The sequence below is a fragment of the Tenrec ecaudatus genome, chromosome 7 (assembly GCF_050624435.1).
Source record: "Tenrec ecaudatus isolate mTenEca1 chromosome 7, mTenEca1.hap1, whole genome shotgun sequence".
NCBI classification, from domain to species: domain Eukaryota; kingdom Metazoa; phylum Chordata; class Mammalia; order Afrosoricida; family Tenrecidae; genus Tenrec; species Tenrec ecaudatus.
Window position 1 is genome coordinate 53,918,411 of NC_134536.1, and position 25,079 is coordinate 53,943,489.

General features: G+C 43.2%; 1 protein-coding gene across 1 annotated transcript; it reads right to left on the reverse strand.

Moving 5' to 3' along the window:
- Positions 1-235: 235 nt before the first annotated feature.
- LOC142452736 (nephrocan-like) lies at positions 236-17,610 on the reverse strand. Its single transcript, XM_075553952.1, has 3 exons — positions 17,422-17,610; positions 9,112-10,013; positions 236-683 (listed from the first exon to the last, which is right to left on the reverse strand). The coding sequence occupies exons 1-3, from the start codon at positions 17,608-17,610 to the stop codon at positions 236-238; spliced, it is 1,539 nt and encodes a 512-aa protein (XP_075410067.1).
- Positions 17,611-25,079: the final 7,469 nt, after the last annotated feature.

The following is a 25,079-nucleotide window of genomic DNA, read 5'->3' on the forward strand; positions in this document are numbered from 1 at the left end:
GCATTTATTATTTGGTCAGGATTTTACACAAGACATAAATGGCTTTTACAATGGGAGGAATCTGCTGTCTCGTTGCTCCTTACCTTTCTCCCCACCCCCCACGCCTCCGCTTCTCCTAACCCTCAGTTTCTTTTTCAAAACTTACAAAAAGGGATTCTGCCCTCGCTACATGTACACTAAATTTCTGCTTTAAGAGCATGAACATCCATCCCTAGGCTGTCCACAGAGCTCCCGCTTAATCGATTTCATAATCATAGTCATCATCATCCATGGGGAGTCTGGCGCTGGAGTGATCTTCAGGCTTCGCTCTCCTCTTCGGCTCTCTGCTTTTCTCGGCCAGGGGTAAGTGATGCTCACACTGCCACATGATCTTCTTGGAAGACATCCAGCTCTCCCCTTGCCGCTCAGCTGGGGCTGCACACTGTCCCCCCCTCACGTCTGTGCCCCTGGCCTTCAGGACCTCACTGGCTCTGAGGAGGCTGCAGGTGCAATTCCAGGGATTCCCATCCAGGTAGAGGTGCCTGAGGCGGGGCAGGCCCTCCAGCACTTTGAAGTCTAAGGCAGAGATCCTGTTGTTCCTCAGGTTTAGAACCTGGAGCTGCTTAAGGTCCTTGAGCTCCCGCTCGGCAATGTCCTGGATGGCATTCCCTTTGAGGTCCAGCCTGGCCAAGGTCCCTGGGAGCCTGCAAAGGCATGGGAAAGGTATGTGAGAACAAGCTAGGACCACCGATTCCACAAATGCGAAGCCGCCGCGAAGGATGTAACAGCTGCCTTTGCTGGACAGTTCTGTCCCCTGGGACCCTAGGAAACAAGCGTAATCTTAAAAAAAAAACAAAAAACAAGTGAACTGTAACCACAAGCCTCAGCCTTATTCTGTGCGTGTTAACTTTCCCCATAGGCGTGGTGTAACGGTGACTTGTGAGTTCTGTTCATGAAGATCTGTGTTCTCCCCACTGCTACCCGAACACAGGAATAAGAAAAGCAGTAAGATCCGAGTTCTGAAGTTCACAGCCGTCATCCAACCAACAAGGTACAGAAAGAAAGGAGGAGGCCAGGGAAAACTGAAAGAGTGTTTGGAATTCATATTAAATGTAAATGAAAAAAGATTCACTCACTGCTATTGTTTTTCCAATTAGAAAATGGCTTTGATTTTAAGTTTTAAAATGTAGGGTTACTGAGGGTGAGAATTACTGTGAGAAAGAAGAAAACTCTCACGGTAGATTACCACAGGAAAATCATTTCATATGCATTACTGCCGTCCATCGAATGGACGGGTCAATGGCGTCACACGCAGTGACGCTATAGGAGCACTAGCTCTGTGCGTTTCCAAGACTTTTACTCTTCTTAAAAACAGTTTTATTAGCATTGCATCCACATACCATACAGCTCAATAACTCCCTCATGAGAAGAAGAGGTGTACAAGTGTCACCACATTCTAGAGCATTTCTTTCCTCCCCAGGGCCACTGTTATCCCTGGAAATTTTTTCCCTAATGGTGGCAAAAATATACCATCAGCATTCTCCAATTCCACAACCTCTACTTGTAGAATTCAGTGCCGTTGATTACACTCTTCATGTTGTACAGTCATTATTGATAGATTTTCCCCAAGATTTTAACTCTTTACTAGAGGGAAGAGATAGGCCGGTCTTTCTCCCAGTGGTTTTGAAATGCTGGCATTAAGGTTAGCAACCCCTCATGTAACCACTCCGCCACCAGGGCGAGCAGTTGATAACTAAATTCATTTTGAAGTGAATCACCAGGACAACACAATTTTTTACTCGTGTCTACTAGCTTACCTAAGGTGCATTACTAAAAGATGTGTCATAAATCTCTCCTGAAGAGTTGTTATTTTCAAGGAAAGACGAGCTATAAATAGATTGTCATGGTAAAGGCAGCATAGTTGTGGCAAGATAGGGTAGAGTAAACCAAAGGAGAAAAAACTCCATCCTTAAAAACTGGATTCGGCCAATGGAGATCCCCTCATAGAGGGGTTTAGGAGAGGAGATGGGTTAATTAGGGTGCGAGGTAGTACCGATGAAGAACACAGCTTTCTCCCAGATCCTGGATGCTTCCTCCCCGCAACTACCATGATCCGAATTCTACCTTGCAGGGCTGGATAGGGCAGAGGTTGTACACTGGTACATATGAGGGCTGGAGGTACAGGGAATCCAGGGTGGATGATACCTTCAGGACCAAGGGTGTGAGGGACGATGCTGGGAGAGTGGAGGGTGAGTGGGGGAACTGATTACAAGGATCCACATGTGACCTCCTCCCTGGGAGAGGGACGGCAGAGAAGCGGGGGGAAGGGAGACTCCGGATAGGGAAAGATATGACAAAATAACGATGTATAAATTACCAAGGGCACATGAGGGAGGGGGGAGTGGGAAGGGGGGGGAAAAAAAGAGGACCTGATGCACGGGGCTTAGGTGGAGAGCAAATGCTTTGAGAATGATTGGGCCAGGGAATGTATGGATGTGCTTTATACAATTGATGTATGTATATGTATGGATTGTGATAAGAGTTGTATGAGCCCCTAATAAATTGTTTTTTTTTTAAAACTGGATTCCAACGTTGGCCCTCCTAGTTATCAGTATATAGCTTTAGTCCATTATTTAATATCTTATAGCTTCTGGCTTTCTGTCTTGAAAGCGGTGTTGGAATTGTTTTAAATATTACTGTACAGATGGAGGAATCCTGGTGGCGCAGTGTACACCACGTACTGGGCTGTTAACCTGAAAGTCACCAGTTGGAAACCACTAGCCACTCTTATAGAAAAAGATGAGGCTCTCTGCTCCCATGGAGCTACAGGCTCAGAAACCCACAGGGCGGTTTCACTCTGTCCCCCGGGGTCTCAGTGAGTTGCACTCTACTCGATGGTGAGTGGTGAGTTTGAAAGTTGGCTACAGATGAAAGCGCTCCGTACACAGAAATCACGCAATAAAAGGTGAAGACTGAAAACGAACAAGCCAAGCTTCCATTAAGCAAATACAATTCGTGCCAAGTTCTAAAAGTTATGCCTTGCCCTAGGAGTGCTCTTTTCTTTCTTTCCCTTGAATGGTTTTCTTGATTCTATGAAATGTCTAGCCAAATAACAACACAAAACGCTAATTATCCTGCTGTGTGACTTTGGGGCATTCGTGTATTGCTGTGCTATGATTTGTCTTTATAAACCTGATAAGTCTTTAAAGGCAGTCCCACACAGTAAGAGGAAAGTGTTTCTAGAAGTTATTCCTCGCATAAATGGTGTCCTCACCTCGTCTGGCCAGTAGATGGCACTTGTGCATAAGTAAGCAGAAGTGTTAACTGACTACGAAATCCAGAAGGCTATTATGGATTAGAATGATCCAAAATGGATTTTGAAAAAGAGATGTTGTCACTAATCTCCTTCCATAGGCTGCACTTGAGTGAGATGCGATGCAGCCAAAAGCAACACCAAGCTGATAAACATCCAAAGATCGAAGGTTAGTTTAGTATTATCTACTGTACAGCAAATCTCAGAGGCAGGAGTCTACAGGATTGTTAAAATGCCCTGGTTCCAGAGTTAGATTACTTAAGCTCAAATTCTGACTTACCACTTATTGGCAATGTGCTTTGAGAAAATGTATTAATATCACTGAACCTTCATGCTCTCGTCTGTAAAAGGAGAGCAAAACCAACATACCCACCCTCTTAGGTGAGCATGGGGTAACATGGGATAATGAATGTACCACCACTGTTGGTCATGGTAGGGATTTAATAAAGGGCAGGGTTTCTTTCCTACCTCAATTAGCATGTTGGGTCAGATATAGTAGGTATTCAAATATATGTCTGTTTCTAACAACATGCATTGTATGTTCTCGGTGAGTGTAGAATACGAGATGGTGAAGAGGCTGTAGTTGAGGAGATACAGGGTGCGATAGAAGGAGTGGCCTGCCTGGGTTTACAGTTGACTTAATAGAAAGCCAATTTAAAGTGGAGGCTGCATGTGAATAAAAACCCATGTAAATCAAGAGAAAGAAACAGTTGAGTTCATAAATAAACTATTTAAAATTCAAATAGAGGACGTTGATATTGTTGTGTTTTAATTTTTTATGAGGGAGAAACTTTTCTGGGGTAGTCCCCCTTTCCTATTCAGGGTAACATTGGGAAACAAGGGAATGGTGGATATTTTAGAATCACTACGAGAACTTTACTCTCCTAACAGCGAACTCTTGGGCAAAGCCGACAATCATCTTGCTTAATTTAAGCCTTAGAGTAAATGCCTTCTCCCCCTCGAGTCACTTGCCTGGTTGTGCTCACAGTTGGCTGCACATTAATTCATCTGGGCACGTTTTAGGAAATACTGTGCCTCACACCATGGGAGAAGAAGCAGTCTTTCTACTTGGTAAAGACTTGCAGTCTTGGAAATCCACCAGGGCGTTCCATGGGGTTGCCAATAGTCAGAATCATCTAGCAGGTCTCACCCGGGAGTCTGGTTTACTTGGTTTAAAGGGAGGCCCGGTTTTTTCTGCTGTCCACTTTGCTGGTTGGTTTGTTTGTTTTAAGCTCTCTGGACAATTTAGCGGGAAGGCATACTTGAAACGTGGCCAGCACGTGTTTACCATTCCACTCTGCAGTCCACTGGGCATAGCACTGCCCTTGCTTGAGTCCCTTATGAGAACACAGATATTCCTGCAAGAGTAAATAATTAAACTATTTCCCACTCATTGACAATTTGCAAGATTATCGAGCCAAGCGCTTTTTGAAAGTCATCTAAATAGAAAACTCACATTCATAATCGTTCCCATGGTGCTGAATGTCTCTTGGAAATACCTGTGTATAGCCCTAATCTGTTTTAGGAGTTTTGCTTTATGCACTACTTTTTTTTTTTTCTTGGAGTAGGGGCATGTGGTAATAGAAAATAAGGCTTGAGACATACTGCTATAGGCCATTGAGTCTATCATGACTCACAGGGACTTTTGTAGGACAGAGAACTGCTCCCAATGAATTTCCTAGTTTGCAATCTCTATGGGACAGAGCCTTGGGGTTCTGTGAGGTAGGAGTTGGACTGCTAACCCCACGATGGGCTGTTCAAATCCACCAGCCATGTCCTGGGAGAAAGAGGAAGCAATCGGCTGCTGTGGAGAGTCACGCACTTGGAAGCATCCAGTGCTGTGAGCTAGAGCCGGTGTGATGGCCATGGCCTTCATCTTTATGGTAACAGACCTGTTTTGCTACTGAGGGGCCGCTGGGTTTGAACTGCTCAGACTTTTCTGTCAGCCACTGACAGGATGTACGTGCTGACATCTTGGGGTGGTCCAGGCATGCTTTTGACTTAGAGTCTTCTACTGGAGGGTCTTTGGTCTAGAACTCTTTTCTTTCCCAGTAACTTCACATCTACATCTATCACCTGCTTCAAGTCTTGGTGCAAACCTAACATTTCCAGGAGGATTACCATGTTTACACCATTTAAAGTCACAACCAGTCATGCCCACCTTCTATGCTTCTGAACCTTGTGATCATGACCATTTTGTTGACAACTGTAGCACCTATCAGAGTATATACTTTCTTTATGGATTATCTTTAAGTATCTGGCTTCCTCTTGAGGATTTAAGCTGCACTGAACAGGAAGTCTTTTCTCTTTTCTGCACCCATGGATGCGCAGAGCCAGTAAAGGGGCTGGCCTGTGCCAAGTGCATGTATATGTATTATCAGAAACCAACTGCTTACAAAGCATAGGCAATATATATTTTAAAAGACAGTTTACGGTTGGGACAATCCTTTTTTGGTGTTTGAATTAGGTGTAGTTAATGTATTTTTTCATTAAAAATCATTCTCTTGGCTAGAAAAAAAATGAACATCCATACACATCAAAGGTTTTTTTTCCCTTCCCAATCTATAATGAAGAATACTTGGAACTATTAAGGAAATTTGGTTAGTAGAATAGCATCTGATTCCAAAGATTCATAAACTTGAATAGTTATTTTGCAATATTTGATAATCCCAGTAGACAAGGCCAAGGGCCCTTGTTCAAACAAAGAGTTAAAGGGGCAGGGGAAGAATCGGTTGAAAGTCTTATATAATAAACAACATAGTATCATTTTTCAGAGACGAGTGCTTCATTCTTTTACTATTTTACTCATGGATTTACTTTAAAATTCAGAATAAGGAATGAAGCTTAAATTAATGGGAATGGTTAATATAATAATGCCCAGCATTCATATAAATTAGAATTAACTAGGAAGAAATGACCCAGTGAGTTGAGTTGAAGAGGGAAGGGAATTTGGAGAGGGGAATTTTAAAAAGCAAGCATGTGAGAGGATAAGAGAAAGAAAAGGATGAAGAAATACCAAAAACAATGTAAGACGAATACGGATGGATTCACACACTCATACGCAGACACAACGAACTAGATGAGCCAGGCTAAGTCCTTTAAGCATCTTAAAGTTTAAGGGTCTGAAGACGATTAGGAAGCTCCCTTCTAAGTCATATGATATACAAAGTTCTGGAGTTTTCCATAGCTACTTCTTTAGTGTGTTTTTTCTTAAATAATTTTATTCAGACATAATCCACACATATCTTCTTCAGTGCTTTTTAAAACATGAATATCTTACTACATTCCCCTCCTCATTGTCCCGGATGACCCTGATGGATGACATCAAAGAGTTGGATAAAAAATTTCAAAGGGCAGCTAAGGAAGATAAATCCAAAAACTATAATGAAATGTACAAAGTCTGAGAGTTAGAAAACCAAAAGGGAAGAACACTCTCAGCATATCTGAACCTGAAAGAACTCCAGAAAACATCCGAGCCTTTAGTTGCAATCTTGAAAGACTCTGTGGGCAAAATATTGAAGGATGCAAGAAGCATCAAGAGAAGGTGGAAAGAGTACACAAGCCCCCTTGAAGCTGTGTTATAGGCTTTTCCATTTTTCAGTATCTGGAACCCAGGATTGATGAACCTAGAGGACAGTAAGTAGAATAAGGGATTTGGGGGGAGGGGGGCAGGTACAGTGATGGTGGAGGGTAGAAGGTGGTGGGACCAAGGAGTCCATGTAGAAAAAGATTATTTGAAAACTGACTGTGGTAGCAATTGTACAATTCTACCTGGGATTGAAATATGGAATGATATGATGATATATGTATTACATCTCAACTAATTAAAAATAGAATACACAGAGCCACTGTATCAAAAAGAACTAGTCGCTATCTGACCATTTCAGGAAGTAGCGTATGAGCAGCAACCTAGGGGGCTGAAGGAAGACTTTCCAGCTGCACTGACAACAGCCACAAACAAGGCTCCGCAGTTGATGGAAGACTAACTGAAATGTGTCGGCCAGAGGATGAAGCCCTGACTCATGTATACCAGGGAATTTGGAAGACAGCTACTTGGCCAGCTGACTGGAAGAGATCCACATGTGTGCTCATTCCAAAGAAAGGTGACCCAACAGAATGTTCCATTATAGAACAATATCACAATGCTTGTAACAGTACATTGGCAGGAAAATGCCAGAAGTTCAGGCTGAATTCAGAAAAGGACTCAGAACAAGGGAGCTCATTGCTGATGACAGATGGAGCTTGGCTGAAAGCAGAGAACACCAGACAGATGTTTACTTCTGTGTTATTGACTATGCCAAGACATTCACCCGTGTGGATCATAACAAACTCTGGGTAACCTTGAGAAGTATGGGGATTCCAGAACATTTTTCTGTGCTCATGAAGAACTTGTACCTGGATCTAGAGGCACTTGTACAAACAGAACAAGGGAATACTGCATGGTGTCAGATCTGGAAAGATGTGTGCCGGGGTTATGTCCTGTCACCGTACTTGTTCAATTTGCATGCTAAGAAAATAATCAGAGAAGTTACCTTATATGAAGAAGAAGGTGGCATGAGGATTGGAGGAAGCCTTATTAACCACCTGCGGTATGCTGATGACACAATCTTGCTTGTTGAAATGAGGAGCTTGACCTTGACCCATTTAAGGGTGGAGATCAAGGATTGTAGCCTTCAGTATAGTTTATGACTCAATGTAAAGAGGGTCTAAATCCTCTCACCTGTACCAATAGGTAGTATCATGAGAAATAGGGAAAAGGTTGAAGTTGTCAAGGATTTTGTCTTGCTTAATCCACAATCAATTCTCAATGAAGCAACAGTCAAGTGACCAAAAGATGAGTTGAATTAAGTAAATCTGCTGCTCAAGATGTTTTTAAAGGTTGAAAAGTAAGGATGTTACTTTGATACTAAGGTGCGCTTGACCCAAACTATGGCATTTTCCATTGCTTCCGATGCATGGGAAAGCCAGACATTGAATAAGGAAAATGGCGGAAGAATCGAGCATCTGAATTGTGAAAAAAGAATACTGACAGTACCAAGGACTGACTGCTAACAGGGCGAACCAATCTGTCTTGGAAGAAGTGCAGCCAGAGCGCTCCTGGGAAACAAGGCTGGCAGGACTTGTTCTCACCTACTTTGGACGTAGTGTCGGGAGAGACGAGTCCCTGGAGACGGACTTCGTGCTGGTCAAGTGAAGGGGCAGCAAAAAAGAGGAAGGCTCTCAACGAGATGGATGGACACTGGCTGCACCAAGGGCTCAGGTATAGGAACTACTGTGAGGCTGGTGCAGGACCAGACAGTGCTTCGGTCTGTCGTGCATGGGTCACTATGGGTCATCACTGATCGATGGCACCTAACAGCACCAAGCATGCGCCTATCGGCAAATCTGGGTCAGGTACAAATGTGCTTGACACAATTGATGTATGTGTGGATTGTGATAAGAGTTGCATGAGCCCCTAATAAAACGTTTAAAAAGAAAAGAAACAAGAGGAGTTTTCCTGAAGGAAGGCATATCCCCATATTCTTATTGTTAGCACACTCCCCCAAAGCTGTGTGAGAATTTTCAGATATTCATCTGTTGGCCTATTGTCACACATGCAAGATCAATTTCATGCAGGAGTCGGCTAGAGGGCTGGAGATTCCAAATCTGTTTGAAATTCTCCTCACCACCCCCCGCCGCCCCCGGTACCTCTGGATGGCCCTGATCGGACTGCTGAGATGTGGTCAGTCTGGCTCGGTTTCTTGCGTGTATGCTGTGGGTTATTGCTCTCATCTGGGGACATGCTTAGAAGAACCCAAGAAAGGCTACTGCATACTTGCCTTAGTGGTATAGACAAGAGCAGGTTCTGTTCCAGGGCCAGGTTGGAGAGCTGCAAACACCTTTGCAGGGCTCCAGCTTCGAACAAGCTGACAATGTTGTTGTCCAGAAACAAATGCTTCAAGTCTCGGAGGTCCTGGAAGTCTTGCACGGTCACTCTCTGAATCAGGTTGTTGCTGCAATCGAGTTTTTGTAACCTTGCCGGGAGTCTAAGGGGCAACATTTGAAGCTGGTTTTGAGACAGCTCGAGAGTCGTTAAATTGGCAAGGAACTGGGCCCCATCGATGGAAGAAAGTGAATTTCCTGACAGGTAAAGATGGGACAGATTCTCCAAATGTTTAAGATCTCGAAACCTTACCACTTTGAGCTGGTTCCGCTCCATCTTTAAAGACAGCAAGGATTTGGGCAGATTAACAGGGATTTTAGTCAGGAAGTTACCACTGAAACTAAGAAACTGCAAAGACTGGAGGGAAACGAAGAAGCTACCTGGTATGAGACGCAGTCTGTTATTCTCCATGCTCAGACGTTTCAGATGAGGAAGTGCCAGGGGCCCAGCCATAGATTCCACGTTGTTGCCGTCCAGCACCAGACTTTGTAAACTGACCAGAGAGGAGAGCATGCTGGGAGCGAGCGAAGACAGGAGGTTGTTTTTCAGCTCAAGGACTTTCAGTTTCTTCAGCCGTGCGAAGTCCGATCCACGTAGGACACATATTGAATTATCGCTGAGGTTGAGCACTTCCAGACTGGCCGGGAGCCCCGTGGGGACTCGTCTTAACTGATTTTTCCAGAGCTCCAAGGTCTTCAATGTACTCAGCGTGTTGAACGTGTCGTTTTCAACGGTCTCTGTTCCACTGGCCAGCAGAACAAACTCTTCTAGCGCCACCATCCGGGTGAGGTCAGGTAGCTACAGAAAACCCAGGGTGGGGGAGAGACGGTTGTTAAGACGGCCTTTCAAACACGAAACAAGCATGTCCTTTTGTCATGACAACATTACGAGTACTTTCGTTTCCCTTCAGTGTCTACTTTAAATTATTGCTTGGAAAAAAATTGAAACACGGGTCCCGACCTTTGTTTTTAATTGCTAACATCAGCATAAGGCATCAAAATTATACGAAGCACCTATACACATTCTTTGACGGCAGGTACTGACCCACTTCTGCCGCAGGTTCTCTAAGCCAGCAAACCCACGTCTAGGCGGAAGTATGCGAAAATGGCCCGGTGGTTTCTTCCACAGAATGCTGTTTGTGGTATCATCGTAAAGAAACCCAAACCCAGAAGAATCTGAAAATGCTTCCACCAAACCATTTACAGTGCTATCTCCAGGTTCGAACACAAGGGGCTTTTTTTAACTGTCTGCTTGTATTTTGTACTGTTTGGAGTTTTAACTATTAATTACATTAAAAAAGTTTTTAATTATAAAAAGCAAACCATTTAAATGCTCCAGAGCTTCATAGCTACCCTCAGGATGTGCCTCCTGAGAAACATTTTAGCTACATGACATTTTAGAAACCTACGCTCCCTGCCCCTTGCCCCACACTGGGTACAAGTTTGTCCTCACCAACCAGGCTCCATGAAGAAACAGAGTCTACCTGCATCTCCATCACTGTGAAGCAAGGCGTTCATGCAACCATGCAAGCATATCCCTGCCGTCATGCCATGCCACTCCCAGAGGTTACTTCGCCAGCTTCCATATTCTTTGTCCATACTGTGTGAGCTCAAGAACCCCGAGTGCTCCCCTTGTTTGCTTACCTAAATGTTTCACACCCTTTCCTCTATGATATAATCCTTTATATTTGGTTCCAGAAATAAGGACAAGTTTGGGCAGTACAAGGAATTGTTGTCCCTGGTTTTATCCAGTTTAATAAATATTTACTAAAATTCCCACTGTCTTTGAGAATTCAGTTAAGGTTGGAATTTTAGTTTACATTCTTGTATCTATACAATTCCATGTACTCTAAATATTTGATGGAAGTATGCAGTGAAACCTTTTTATGATAACAATGCATGATTGATTAACAGCTTACAAGCAGATGTACATCATCTAGTCATTATGAGCATGACCACTCTGGGAGGCCATACGAGATTAATCAAGGGCTGGTTTAAAGCATCTCCTAGCACAACGTAGAAAATTCTTACATCAAGGTGCTCATAAACAGATGTGGTTTCTCATCTATTTTATTTATTTATTAAAAGATTAATTTTATTATAAATTAGGTGATGTCTACAGAACAAATTACTTTTCCAGTCAACAGTTCATATGCATTTTGTTTCATTTCATTGATTGTATGTAATCTCCACCAGGTGACGTCACTTATTGCACTTCCCTGTGTTTCTGGTTCTTACTCATCCTTCCTTCCCAATCCTTCTGGACTTCGTCCTGGGTAAACGTTGCCCTTTTGAACTCAAATGCTTGGTGGTTCTCGGATGAGCATTCCTCCCTGGTATTACTGATCTCTTGAAAGACTTGTGTATTGTGTGGCTGCAAATGGAGTCAGGGTGAGTTCATTTCATTTATCAACATCCTTGCTGGTGCCACCAGGTAAGTGTGGGACTGCTAACCTCAAGGTCTGCAGTTCAAACCCACCAGCGATTCCTTGTGAGAAAGATGAGGCTATCTGTTCCCACAAAGATTTACAGCCTCAGAAACCCAGTGCAGGGTCACCAAGAGTCGGAATCAACCTGATGGCAGTGGGTTTTCTGAGTCGGGTTTCCGTTATAGATTGCTGCTTGCATTTGTTTTTTCCCCCTAATGATTAATCAGTTGTATTGATTAGTTATCGCCTAAAAAAAACGGGGGGGGGGGTTGCTGGTGAGTTGGAAGGGACTTGATGATTGGTTGGAGTTGGAGTCTCATAAACAAGAGTAGCTTTCATCTGCTGAGTCTGTAAGTGCCAGGTGTGTTTTGTTGATTTGCTATTAGCACTAGACAGTAGGAGGTAGTAAGTGGAGAAGGTGAGAATTTCAAAAGGATCCATTGACCTTGATCCCTACTCAGCTATCCCGTTTTTTAATACAGATCTTCCTACCCTGAGTCTAGTCTAGAGTTGAGAAAGATGGGTGCTCTGGACACAGAGTCACAGTGTTAGCAAAGTGGAGCTTTAGAGGTTATCTAGCTCAAATTTCCCATTAAAAGAACAGAGAATTATTCTCAAAAAAATTAGGTGACCAGCTGAAGACCCATTTGTTTTTCATCTGCTATCTATTCTGAAGTGGCTTTTCTTAGCTTGCCTCTAATGTAATGTGCTTATAGCTGACTGACCACAAACCCCCCAAAGTTGCTGATGACACAGTAAGTCTCAGATGACAGATCTGTATGGGTAATTTATTTGGAGGGTGAGACAAAATTTGGTGGCAGGGCTTCAGGTTTGAGCAGTTTTGTTTATTTGTTTTTGTTTTCTTAATCTCTGTTTGCAAAGTATATATATGGATTGGCCTAAATCATAACTACATTCATGTTCTTAACTGAATCCAGTGGATAGTTGATTTCCTTTATTGAGCATGAGCCCTGGTAGTGCAGTAGTTATGCAGTGGCCTGCTAATGCCAAGGTCAGCAGTTCTAAACCCCCGTTGGCTGCAGGGGAAAAGGTGGAAACAATGGCAGTCTCCAGAACTCAGGGGCAGTTCTACGCTGCCCTAAAAGATCGCTATGAGCTGGCATCAACTCGATGGCAGCAAGTTTTTCATGCATAGAAAACTTTTTTTGTGTCAGTTTCAGTACAAGTTACCTTTATTATCAGTGAGGAAACACTAGCATTTCTCTAATTGCTGTGTCTCATCTTCACAAAGGGTTTGTCCTCGTCACCCAGAGCTCAAGGATGGGTCAAAATGTGTCCTGCTAACAAGCGGAAAACCCAAGCCCTCCCCGCAGGTTTAGTGCATTCCCACGTATGTGGTCTTGTTTGCTTTGCTTCCGGTTTTCCTGGTGTAATAACCACGTTGCCGAGAAGTTTGGTCTCATGGCACAAGCGGTGATGCAGACACCCACTGGTTTGTAACTTTTCAGTACAATTTGTGGAGATGACAAAAGGGGAAACAATCTGCCAGACCTGCTCTTGCATTTCCCCTGCCTCCGCAGGACCATCCTTGAGAGAGATGGACAGGGATACTCTGGGCCTGGGGCTGCTGCCAGGGCTTTTGAATGTTGCTTAACATCTAGGCAAGCGGAGCTGGGCTATGGGGCCACTCTCACGGACGTCCAGATGAAAAGGCAAGCTGCTACTTCAATTCCCTGCAGGCCCTGCCCCAACCACTTGAGGGTCACGCTCCATTTTGAGCCTTCCTATAGGTCCAGCGTCAGGAGCCCTGGTGGCATAGCAGATTATGTGTTGGGCTGTGAACCACAGGGTCACCTGTTCAAAACCATCAGCCTCCCTGTGGGAGAAAGACGAGGTTTTCCAATCCCATACAGGGTTACAGTCTAGGAAACGCCGACGGCAGTGCTGCCCTGTCCTATAAGGTCACTGTGAGTCTGGGTTGACTCGATGGCAGTGAGTTGACATAGGTCCAGTGTGCACGCAAAGCTGATATGCCCGCCAAGCGACACCTGGGCACCCAGACCTGTGTGAACCTAATCAGTAAGGAGTTTGTAAAACACTGTTGGGATTTTTTCCCCCTGCTAACTAACAATACTTGATCTCAATGTTTAAAATTCTATGAAGTATGAAGAGAGAGTATGAAAATCACCCCTGATGCCCCTCACCCAGAGATAAGCCTTAATTAAATATTTGTTTTCTAGGAAGGATGTAAAGGAACTCTTTGTTTCTACAGATGAAGTAACAGGCTGTGATTTTAATTGAATACCATTATCACCACATTCCTAATGCGCGCTCTGCTCTTGAAGAGGCTCTAGCCCTTCAGCTTGCAACACTTCAGTGACACTAATGAGACGAACTGACTTATGCTTTGCATTTATAGACACAAAGACCTGACCTGAGCCTACATTCTTCAAAACGGGAGCGCCTCAGGCGAGCGAGCTCAGTAGCCATTCAGTGTCACATACAAGCAGTTGCTTGTTATACTTCTTTCATTGACGCAACGTGCTGAAGGAGCTCATGCTTACCTGGGAGTAAAGCATGAATTAATAAGCAGTAACAGGAAAGGTCAGAGGACTGGAAAGGAAGAACATGGACTGCTTCCTTCCTTCCTTCAGAGCGTTAATCAAAATGGATCCTAGACCTGAGCGTGAGCGCGAAAGCCATATTGCTCCTCGAAGAAACCGCAGCGTCACTTTCTTTTCATGACACTGGTTTCCATCGTCGTCTTAGGTAGGGCACTAAGAGCACGAGGATCAAAAGATGAAACGGGGAAAATGGAGTTCATCAAAATAGAAAACGTATGTGTTCCAAAGGAGCCCGGGAACAAAGGACAAGGCCAGGCCACCGAGTGGCAGACAAAGCCTGCACCTGATGGTGGATTTGTATCGCGCACACAGGAGGGTTTGTAACTTGGCACTTAAGTGACCAATGCTCAGTTTCAAGGCAGGCCGAGGGTTTGCAGAGGCATTTTTCTGAAGCTACACAAATTGCTGATGAAAGAGGGTAGGTGAAGAAGTGGAAACAGTGAGGACAGACTGTTCCTTCACAGTGTTTGTTTGTTTGTTTTTAAATAAAGGGAGCTTGTTGCAAGGGAGACAAATGTAAAGAAGCTCATTTTTACTGTTCGGAGCTAGTCTTAGTCATGGAAGACCGTATGGAGGAGAAGCGGGTGGAGAGGACCAGCAAGGTCTGGGCAGAGGGAAGGGGGGGGGAGGAGAGGGATTCCTTGGAGCGCAGGGGAGCATCTCTGGCTCTGTCACAGGGGAAGAATTTATGGAAATAAACAGAAGGATGCGAGCGAACTGAGGGAGACTGGCACTAGTGACCTCAGTTTTGCCATCGCTTGTCAATAAAATGGGAAGTAAACCGCTTGTGGAGAGTGAGGAAAGCAAGAGAATAGGCTTGCTTCCCACAGACGGCAGCCCCGTTCTGGAAGACATTGAAGGAAAGGCAAGGAGAGACAGGCCAAGGGGAAATGGGACAGGATGGGGACCCTGGAGGTGCAGCTGAGGTTGGAGATCTTGTATTTGCTGCACCGGTTCCAAACCATCTGGAGGTGCCTTCCCCTCCAGCAGCACCTGCCTGGTCAGATTCAGGAGTCACAAAGGCACATGATCACCCTTATTCAAGACAAAGGGGCTGCTGAACAGTGCATGGGAACATGAATTGAGGGGTTCAGAGAGAGGGAAGGGCTAGGGAACGAAGATAAGCAATAGTGGGTCGACTTGGCAAGCAGGGGTGTGCATAGAGCTCCTTGCCTCCGTGAGTCGGAAAGGTCACTGAAGAGCATGCAGCTGGATAGGAAAGATGTGCTCGGAGGGGGAGGACAGGAATTCAGTTTTATGAGAATGGAGGTTCCAGGTGAGGATCAGGATGATGAGAAGGAGGCAGGTGGATGAGGTGAAATGGGGATGTACATAGATAACAGTTGGTGAGTTGAAGGAACTGTGTGAGGCCAGGGTGGTGGGCAGACGCTCACTCTACCCAAGACGTGTAACTTGTACCGTAGGAAGCTCGAGCCAGGAGGGAAGGGGCCAGGACCATAGAAGGACCCATAGTGCTGCCTGCAGAGGGATTCGCTTTCCAGAGGCAGGGGTTTTTAGGGATAGGTGGATCCATAAGATCTCTCTTTGCTTGAGCGTAGGGACGGTGATCTTTTCCTGTGTTGTCCTCACTTCAAACACAGCATTCACCACCCTAAGGACAGCTGAATCACATGAACAAGCCATACAATGTGTTCATTGTATATTAATTTGTAAATCCTACTTTAAGGTTGTTGTTGCTGTTTCCTTTAAAGAGGGGCACAGATTCTGTAATTCAAATCAAATAACTAAAATATACATCATGTCTGGTCCCTTAAAAGCCTTCTTCTCAAAAAAAAAAAAAAAAAAGCCTTCTTCTCCCCAAAGGGTTTTTCGAAGAGAAGCAGAGTATTGCTCAGACCTTTCCTTTCCCACATGAGAAAACCCGTCTTTCTCTGGCCTCGCTGTTGTGCACTGCCCGGGTAGGAGACAGTGAATGAGCTGCACCAAAGTCAGCAATACTGCTGTTCAATAAACCCAAACCAATGGCAAACCGACTCATATTCCATAATTGAACTTGAGGAACATATAACTTAATGTTACTGGCTACAAAGCAGCCGTTTAGACTCATAACTAAGGCTTACTTGACAAGCTCACCCAGTGTCCTCAGAACAAACGTTTAAGCACCTTCCCCTTCAGCCAAGCGCTTCCTTGAACACTTAGACCCACGGGGTCAGGCTGTTCTCTGGCAGTGGGCACTACTGGCTGGGAAGAGGAAGGTGATGACTAAATAATTGTACTTTCAAAGCATCAAAATAAAGCCCATGACACATAATTTAAGTTATTGGAGTTTACACTGCACGTTCAAAATTCTTAACCATAAAAGAAGACGTAAGCAGTAGATGCCTCCATGTGGAAGACAGTCTATTCACCAGCTACGTCTCTGCCCCTAGACCACAGAGACGCACTGTCTTAGAACTTGGATCTATCAGAGGAAGAAGCAGGGACTCGGAGTGGGAAAATCAGAGTCATCAAGTTTTATATGTAGAAGGTACTTGGTGTTGCCTATGTAGTCCAGCCTCTTATGTCATATAAGTTGGGGAGATAAGCAAGGCCAGAGATTTTCCCACTGATTGACTACAATGGTCACACCTCTAGTTAATAAGAAAACTAGGTCAACAAGCTGAGTCTCGGGGGTAATTTTCATCGTGCCAAAGGCCAAAAGCAAAAGTTCCCTCAGGTTATAAAAGTCAGAGAAACCCAGAGGACTCCTTGTAGTACCCACTAAAGAGGTTTCTATGAAATAAACGTCATTGTTAAAAACACATCGAATGAGAACCGAGGTAACTTGGCAAAATAGAAACAACCGCAAACCCCCAAGATTTCCCCTGTGTCAGTTTCCACCTCATCTGAAGTATATGCGAAAGCACCCTTTCCCCTAAGAGGATTTATTCATCCTACGTCCTGGTGATATAAAATGACAATATGTTCTGAGACTGTTTTTTGTTTAAAAGGAGACATTTCTTTGCTTTCCTATCCCAACAGCGTCCTTTTAAGAAATTTTTGAATAAACATGGAAATGAAACATTATCATAGATTCTGGCTTCTTCCCCCTGTCTGGCTAAAATATTCATCTCAGGAAAACAGAGAAAACAGGGAGCTAGTGGAAGCATTTTAGGGTAAGTTGAAATCACGTTTAACAACCCACGTGGGCCCCTCATGAAACAAAATTGCTGCAACTCACGAGTCAAAGTACCTGGAGGTGTTTCATTTTGCTGTGGCTGATGTAGAGCCTCTTGGTGGTGGGAGGAAGGCTGGAGGGGACCTCGGTCAGTCTGTAGCACTGCACCACATGCAGGGCATCACAGCTACACCGGCCTGGGCAGCTCGGAGGGAGCCCATCGCTAAGAGAAAGCAAAACAAGCGAAGCATAAAGCAGGTACATCTTCCAAAACAGGACCTTGCAGGGTGGAGGTGAGTACCCAGGCAATGTCCCACTCTTTATACCACGAGATCTGATCATAGGACCTGATGAATGTGTACTTAGTCAATGTGAGAAGACAGGAAAGGGAAAAAATTCCTAATTTACCTGGGTTAAAATGTTAGCAACCATTACAAAGACAGAGGGGCTTAAACATTGATAAGCTGCCTTAATATTTGTAGGTGAGCCAAACCCAATGTTATTTATGGCTGGCAGGCTAATCTGCAAACACCTCCACTATCTGTAGTCCCCTTGTTTTGTTCCCTGCACACTAAGGACTGAGTGGGGAAAGACAAAGCTGTGTTAAGGTGGCTGTAAAACGCTTGCTCCTCTGTGACCCTATATTAAAACCATTTTGGGGAGCCCGGGACAGACAGGTGTTTTCTTCTCACATTAACTGGTCAGGGAAACGTAAGCAGGGCTTTCTTTCTTTCTGGCTTGTGTTGTTTGACATTTTATTGCTGGCGGGGACAATGGGATACAATGTTGAGATAGGTAGGGCCACAGGTGTCTTTTGATGCACCAAAATTCACTGGGAAAACATATTTGTTATTGGAAAGTCCTGTTGACATTTTTTAAGAGCAAGATATTCAAATGGATTTATGTGTATCTAGTTTAATCGGGAGTCTTCATAATTATTCCCTTGCGGAATGTAACTCATTAGAGGCGAACTCCCTGGCCTTGGCCGGCTCTCCTGTGGGGTGGGACTGTGGTCCCCACTGCGGAGGACTTTGAACGGGTTCCAAGCACACGATGAGGGTAAGGGCTTTTGCATGGGCCCAGGGACTAAGTGGCCCCTGGCTGCTCGGCTTCGGCAGATCGCTCTGAAGAAAGTCGCTGTGACATTGAAAAAAACCAACGTCTCTAGTCTCCTTTTGAACCACACCACTCTTTGCTATAGTTTTCATTTGAAGCTAAACGTTTCTTTTGTCTGATAATCAATCTGTTTTCTGTCTAAAGTAAGGATTTCTGTGTATTTTTACCCTAATACATTTTACTCTTTCCCCCCCCTCACTTTTCTCTTTGACTAGCAGAGATAAGAAGTGGTTAAGAGATTTCTGTTCTGGTCAACATTCTGATTTTCAGAAATCATGATCATTTCTTTTTTTTAGGAATAGAATTTATTTTACACTTTTGAAAGGATTTTTAGTTGTCAAAGTCATGCCCAATAAGAGGAAAGTTGGAAAATGAAAGGGGTCAAAAACGACAGCCAGGATATAAGAAAATCACCATGCATCCTTTCCCCAAGGGCAACACTGCTTGTCTAGTCCTTCTCTGTGCCTGGACTTCCACTGCCCAGGGTCGCTTCCTTGTTTCGATGTGGCATTTCCATAGACTCACTGCAATTTTTGTCTTATCTGTTCAATATTACAACTTTATACTGCCAATAATTCCTTAAGTTTTTAAACACAGACAGACCACTTTTATATCCCCTCCCCCCGTTGTTGTACTAGAATAAATCAAAAAGGATTACTACAAAACCACAGAGACCTTGATTAAAGAAGAATAGTAAAATGTAAAACAATTGTATCTCAACATAGCCGCCAGCAAGGTCTATACATTTGCGATAGAATTCTCTCCCAGAGAATTCTATACTCTTCAATTTTACATTATGTCAGAACAATCGTGTTGGCATCCTCATGGACTCAATTGTCTTCATTGCCAATGTTCTTGGCGTTTGGAGCCCAAAAGCAAGTCTGCAGGGGCAAGATCAGGGCCACCGGGTGCTTGGGATAAGGTGTTTCAGTGAAATCCCCATAGGTCGTCCCTGGCTGCCCTTAAAGAATGAAAACGGACGCACTGTCCTAGTGGGGCAAGCACTGTTGGTACAAAGACATGTTCATGCCATTGCTGTTTTCCATTTTCTTCAAACTTCTTCATAATAAGCTCCCAGGATCATCCTGTGTCCTTTGGAATCTCAAAGAACAGTTGGTGCAACTTTTGAACAACCTGTCTACCTTGAATTTACCCCAGCAGTTTTTAAAAGCCAGTGTTCAGACTGGGCCTTTTTTTAAGGTACCATAATGAGACTGAGACCAGGGTATTACTGAGAAAATTTGTCTGTAGCCATCCACTGATTACAGAAACATGTTTAAACATATTTTATTTGGAATAAACTCATGTATGTTTGAAGTGGAACCCCAGGAATGATACTTTTTAACTTACCCTCATATTATTTCCCATATAATTTCATAGTCTTCATAAATATATAGTTAAATGTATAAATAATAGTCCAACAAGGGAATTGAGCATAATTTGATGAGAAACTTTCAAATTCTTGAATTTTCTAGGTTTTAGAAATTTTATTATAAACATAAATAACTATGAACATGAAAAATATCTTAGAATGTTTTGAAAAATCAACAATGTATATCTTTCAAAGTCCACTGCTGTTAAAATTAAGCTGAGAAGTCAATTTGTTTTTTAGGCAGAATGCAAATCTTACTGCATTTTCACTACAGAGAAAGTTCAGTACAATGGTACTAGAATTTCTCCCGCTGGGGCATTTGAAGGACATGCTAAACACCCTACAATGCACCAGACGGCTCTCCACTTCCACTCCGAGACAGAGTTGATGTGGTCCAAAATGTCAATAGCACTGTTGCTAAGGAAACCTGCAAAAGCAAAATGTGTGCCCCTATGCGATTAGATATTGGTCTTCCTTGAATGAGTAAAAGCAGAAGGCAAGAAATAGTTGGCCCCATGCCCCGAATCCCTAAGATCTTGTATGTACGTGTTTGGGAAGCAATCATCCTGGAAGGCATTAAAGGAATCTGCAGAAGTGTGCCAAAAGAACAAACAAGTCTGTCTTGGAAGCAGTACAGCCAGAGAATGGCACAGGACCAGGCAGTGTTTCCTTCTGTTGCCCCTAGGGTCGCTTTGAGTCGGACCTACCCACACCATACCTGTTGGGAATGTAAGGAGGATTCGAGTCTGTTTTTGTCAAATTGATGATTTTTATTAGTTTCATAGTAAATGCTGGAAATCACTTACATAGTAAGTGCCTGAAAGACCCTTAGGGATCATTTAATTCAATACCTTCATTCCCAGGACAGCCAGGAAGCCGAATCCCAGAAAATGGCCTGCCAAGTTCTTGCTGAGCTGGGCCTAGAAGGCTCAGTCAGCTACTGATTTCCACACTAAAACTGAAGTACAGAGAGCCGAATGAAGGTGGAACATGCTAGTGGGACAGGAGGAAAGTAACAGGAAATAGAGGAAATGACTAGGGGGCAATAAAACATTTATAGAGGTATAAGCATAGATATGTGCATATGTAAATATATTAATACATAATGATAGGGATATAGGTCTATGTTCACACATTTATAGGCTAAGTATTAAGGTAGCAAGCAGACGCACACTGGGCCTCTACTCAAGTCCTCCCTCCAGTCTTCTCATAACCTGGCATTCTGTAAGGCTTACCTTTCTGACATGATTGCTGAAGACAAAGTGGTTGCATAAGCTAATGTGGTGAAGAAAGCTGAGGGTACCTGGCTACTACAAGATACAATGCCTGGGACCTTAAAGGCCTGAAGGTAAACAAGTCATCATCTAGCAGGGAAGCAACAAAGTTCACATGGAAGAAGCACACCAACCTGTAGGAATCAGGGATCAGGCATCAGAAGACACATAACAAACAACCATTTCCATGCAAATGAGGGGGGTTGGAATGGAAACCCAAAGTCCATCTGTAAACAACTGGACATCCCCTCACAGAAGGATCACAAGGAAGGAAGGTGCCAACCAGAGTGCAGGATAGCACCGGCAAAATACAGAACATTCCTCTAGCTCCTAATGCTCCCTCCCCCTGATATCGTGACCCCAGTTCTGTCTCACAAATCTGGCTAGACAGAGCATGTACATTAGTACAGATAAGAGCTCTTGACACACAGAATCCAGGACAGATAAACCCCTCAGGACCAATAAAGACAGTAGCGATAATGTAAGGGGAAAAGGTGGGGGGAGAAAAGGGACAAAGTGGGAACCAATCACAATGATCGACACACAACTGATGGCCCCCCTAGGGGGATGAACAACAGAAATGTGGGTGATGGGAGTCAGCAGGCAGTGTAAAATAGGAAAATAAAAATAATTGGAAAATTATCAAGGGTTCAGAAGGGTGGAAAGGTGAGGGAGGGAGAGAAAAAAAGAGGAGCTAATACTGAGATAGTTAGTTTATGGTGCCAACCTGGCCGATAAACACAAATGGGAATAATTGAAGGGCGGAGAGATAAAATAGCTCCGTGAGCCTCTCCTTTCTTGTCTCTCGCTCTTTGATCATCAGACCAGTGTGTGGGTGCCTTGCTTGTTCTGTGCCTCAATTTATAGGCTACACTACCTGTGGGATGCCTAACTTGTGGACTGTGTTGCTATAAGTTGAGGTCCCTTTAAGACCACCTTGCTGTTTTCTGCCTATGCTGAGATAGCCTAGCTCTCTCTACAGAGGACTACCTGGCAACCCTCAAGACTTGAAGGACTGCCAGTGTCTCACAACTCTCTCATGGGAGTGAGTTGCACTGAGCCATTTGTACTGCTTTATAATTAAACTGTTCATTTCTTGTATTATCTATCTATCTGTATATAATTTAACAGTTTATTTCTTGAATTATATATCTAACTATCTTTATAAATAAATAAATAAATAAATATATATATATATATAATTATCAGCAATGTGGTTTTATCTCTTTAGAGAATCCTGTCTAATACAAATACCAAGGGCTCAAGTAGAAAGAAAATGTTTTGGAAATGATGATTGGCAACATATGTACAAATCTGCTTGATGCAATTGATCTATGGATAGTTATAAGAGCTGTAAAAGCCTCAATAAAATGTTTTATTAAAAAGTTTTAAAGTGTTAAATGAAATATGATTGTGAATATAATTCTTTTAAAATGTGCTGACTTCTTTAGGAGTAGAATGTTGAAAAAGAAGAAAGTATACATTTGAAATGAAACCAAAAAATTCTTCTCTATATAATCTTTCTAAACCTCAATTTTTCCCTTCCAAAGAATGAAGGTTTTAAAAAAAGAAGAATGAAGGTAAAATGGGCAATAATTCCTATTCCATAGGACGGATGGTAGAGAGGAAATTAATTTAGGCATGCCAAAATTCCAGCCAATGTCAGTTGTATCAATTAGGGTAATTAGTTGCAACTGGCAGAAATAAAATCTGGTTGGTTTAGCAGGAAATAAAATTATAGAAATAATGCCATGTAGTACACAGAATTCTGGGAAAGTCTGGTTTGGAAATAGGCAAAAAATAAAGGAAGGATATAATGTCAGAAACTAAAACCAAATCACACCCAGTGTAGCACTGCCATCTCAGAACTTGGATCACTGGCCTCTACCACTGGATGGGACACTGGATGCTCCCTGGACGCTACTGTGCTGGAACCGAAGAGACCATCCCTCTTCTCCACTCTCCGTCCCCCTCTCTCTATCTCATTACCTTCTGACGAACAATTTCAGGTGGGAAATTCTGGTGAGCTGAGCTTAGTCACATGCCTATAGTTAATTGGTCACAGGCTGGCAATGTGATTACCTGACTTTTCTGCTCAGCATGGGAGAACACTTCCTTCCCCCAAGTCATACTAAAGAGAATTTTCTATCCAGAGCAATGAGGCTCAAAAAATGTGTGAGTGACAAACAGTCACTACAGAAGTCTCCACTCGCACGCTCTACAGCTCACCGTGGCTCACTGTGAATTACACTCAACTGTGGGCCCAACCCAGTTTTCCCACAACTTCTATTGTGACATGCTTATTTTTACAATCATTCTACTATACTTTGCTGTCGCCTTAATCAGGGTACTCCAAACATTCCAATTAGATACTTTATCTTTTGTTTATAAAAAATGTATCATGGTTTATAGATCATAATATAAAAAATAGACACAAAGATGTTCACCCATAGAGGATATGTTTTATATGGCTAGCATGCTAAATTTCTTTTGTGTGTGTGCATTTCTGGTTTAATTAAAAAATACTTTTATTGGCATACACTTCACGTATCATACAATTAAATCTCTCAGTCATATCAAGAATATTTGTGGAGTCATCCCCATCATCAATTTCAGAACATCATCCTCTCGTACTCACTCTTGTTAGCGCCCCACTTTCCCCCAAACCTCTTTGAAAGGATTCTTACACTTTGGAAAGCCTGGTGATCTGCTTCTATAAAAACCACAGCCAAGAAGATACCATCGGGGCGCTCGATTCTGTCACACATGGGTCGCCATGAATCACATCGGAACCAACAGCACAGATTTGATTAGAAATGTTTCAGTCTCCGTGCAGAGAAGGGATAATGAATGTGGGAGGGCATTGGAATGTGACTACACTGGAATGGAGTACCAGTGATAGTGACTGGGGTGGGGCACACTTAAGTTTGACCTGTAAGCTCTGCCAACCTGAGAAATACACAGTGACCTGTCAGTGAGTGAAAGAGGAGGAATCAATAGCCAGTCAAGCCTGATACTGTTGTTGATCCATGCTGGGTTTAGATAGTGCTGAACTCAGGCCGGAGCCTCCGGTGGGAAAGGGGACTGAAAAATGTAGCCAGGAACCAGTGCGAAAGCAAATGCAATCAGTCCTCGAGAGAGGAGGGGAATAGAAATAAAGTCAGGGGGCCTTTTAAATATTTTTTTTAAATCATTGTTGCTATGCTTTATTTTTAGGTTGGATAAAACCCTATAAAACAGAGGAAATATTTTGTAATTATTTGACCAATTTTAACTACAGAATTAATTCGATAATATTAAGTTTGGTTTTGACATTTTTGGCTGGGGAAAAGTATTCTAAAACATTTTTTTAATGTTAACATGTATATTGGAACTATCCTTCAGCCATGAACCAATATAAAAATATGTTTATCTGTGTTCTTTGGTAGATGTCAAAGGTATGTATCTGAGAAGTGACTGGGCAATTTTGTGAATAGAAATTTTCTGAAGGAGAAGGAGGTTAATAAAAACTCTGGGATCCCCAGAATTACTTCTTCAGCATGTCTAGCTGAACAATTCCAACTATTCATGGATATGTATTATAAATGTAATCCATGTTAGAAATCAAACCAGTTGTCATGGTCTTGATTTCAGAGTGTTTGTCAGAGTGGAACCCTCCTCAGGAGGTTTGCAAAGGCTGACTTCTCAGAGTTAGGTCGTCAGGCCTTTCATCTCAGATGCTTCTCTGTGAAATGGAATCGTTGACTTTCAACTAATAGCCAGATTTGTCAACCATTTGCAATACGCAGGAACTCCAAATAGAAATATATGAATACAGTACTCCAAGACTCTTCCCCTGATCAGACACTTCAGGGCCACTGGTCTATTCTGACTCATAGAGAGCCAAGGTGGATTTTCTAAGACTGTAAATCTTAACAGGAGCAGACAGCCTGACCTTTCTCCTGTGGAGCAGCCGATGGGTTTCACATAGC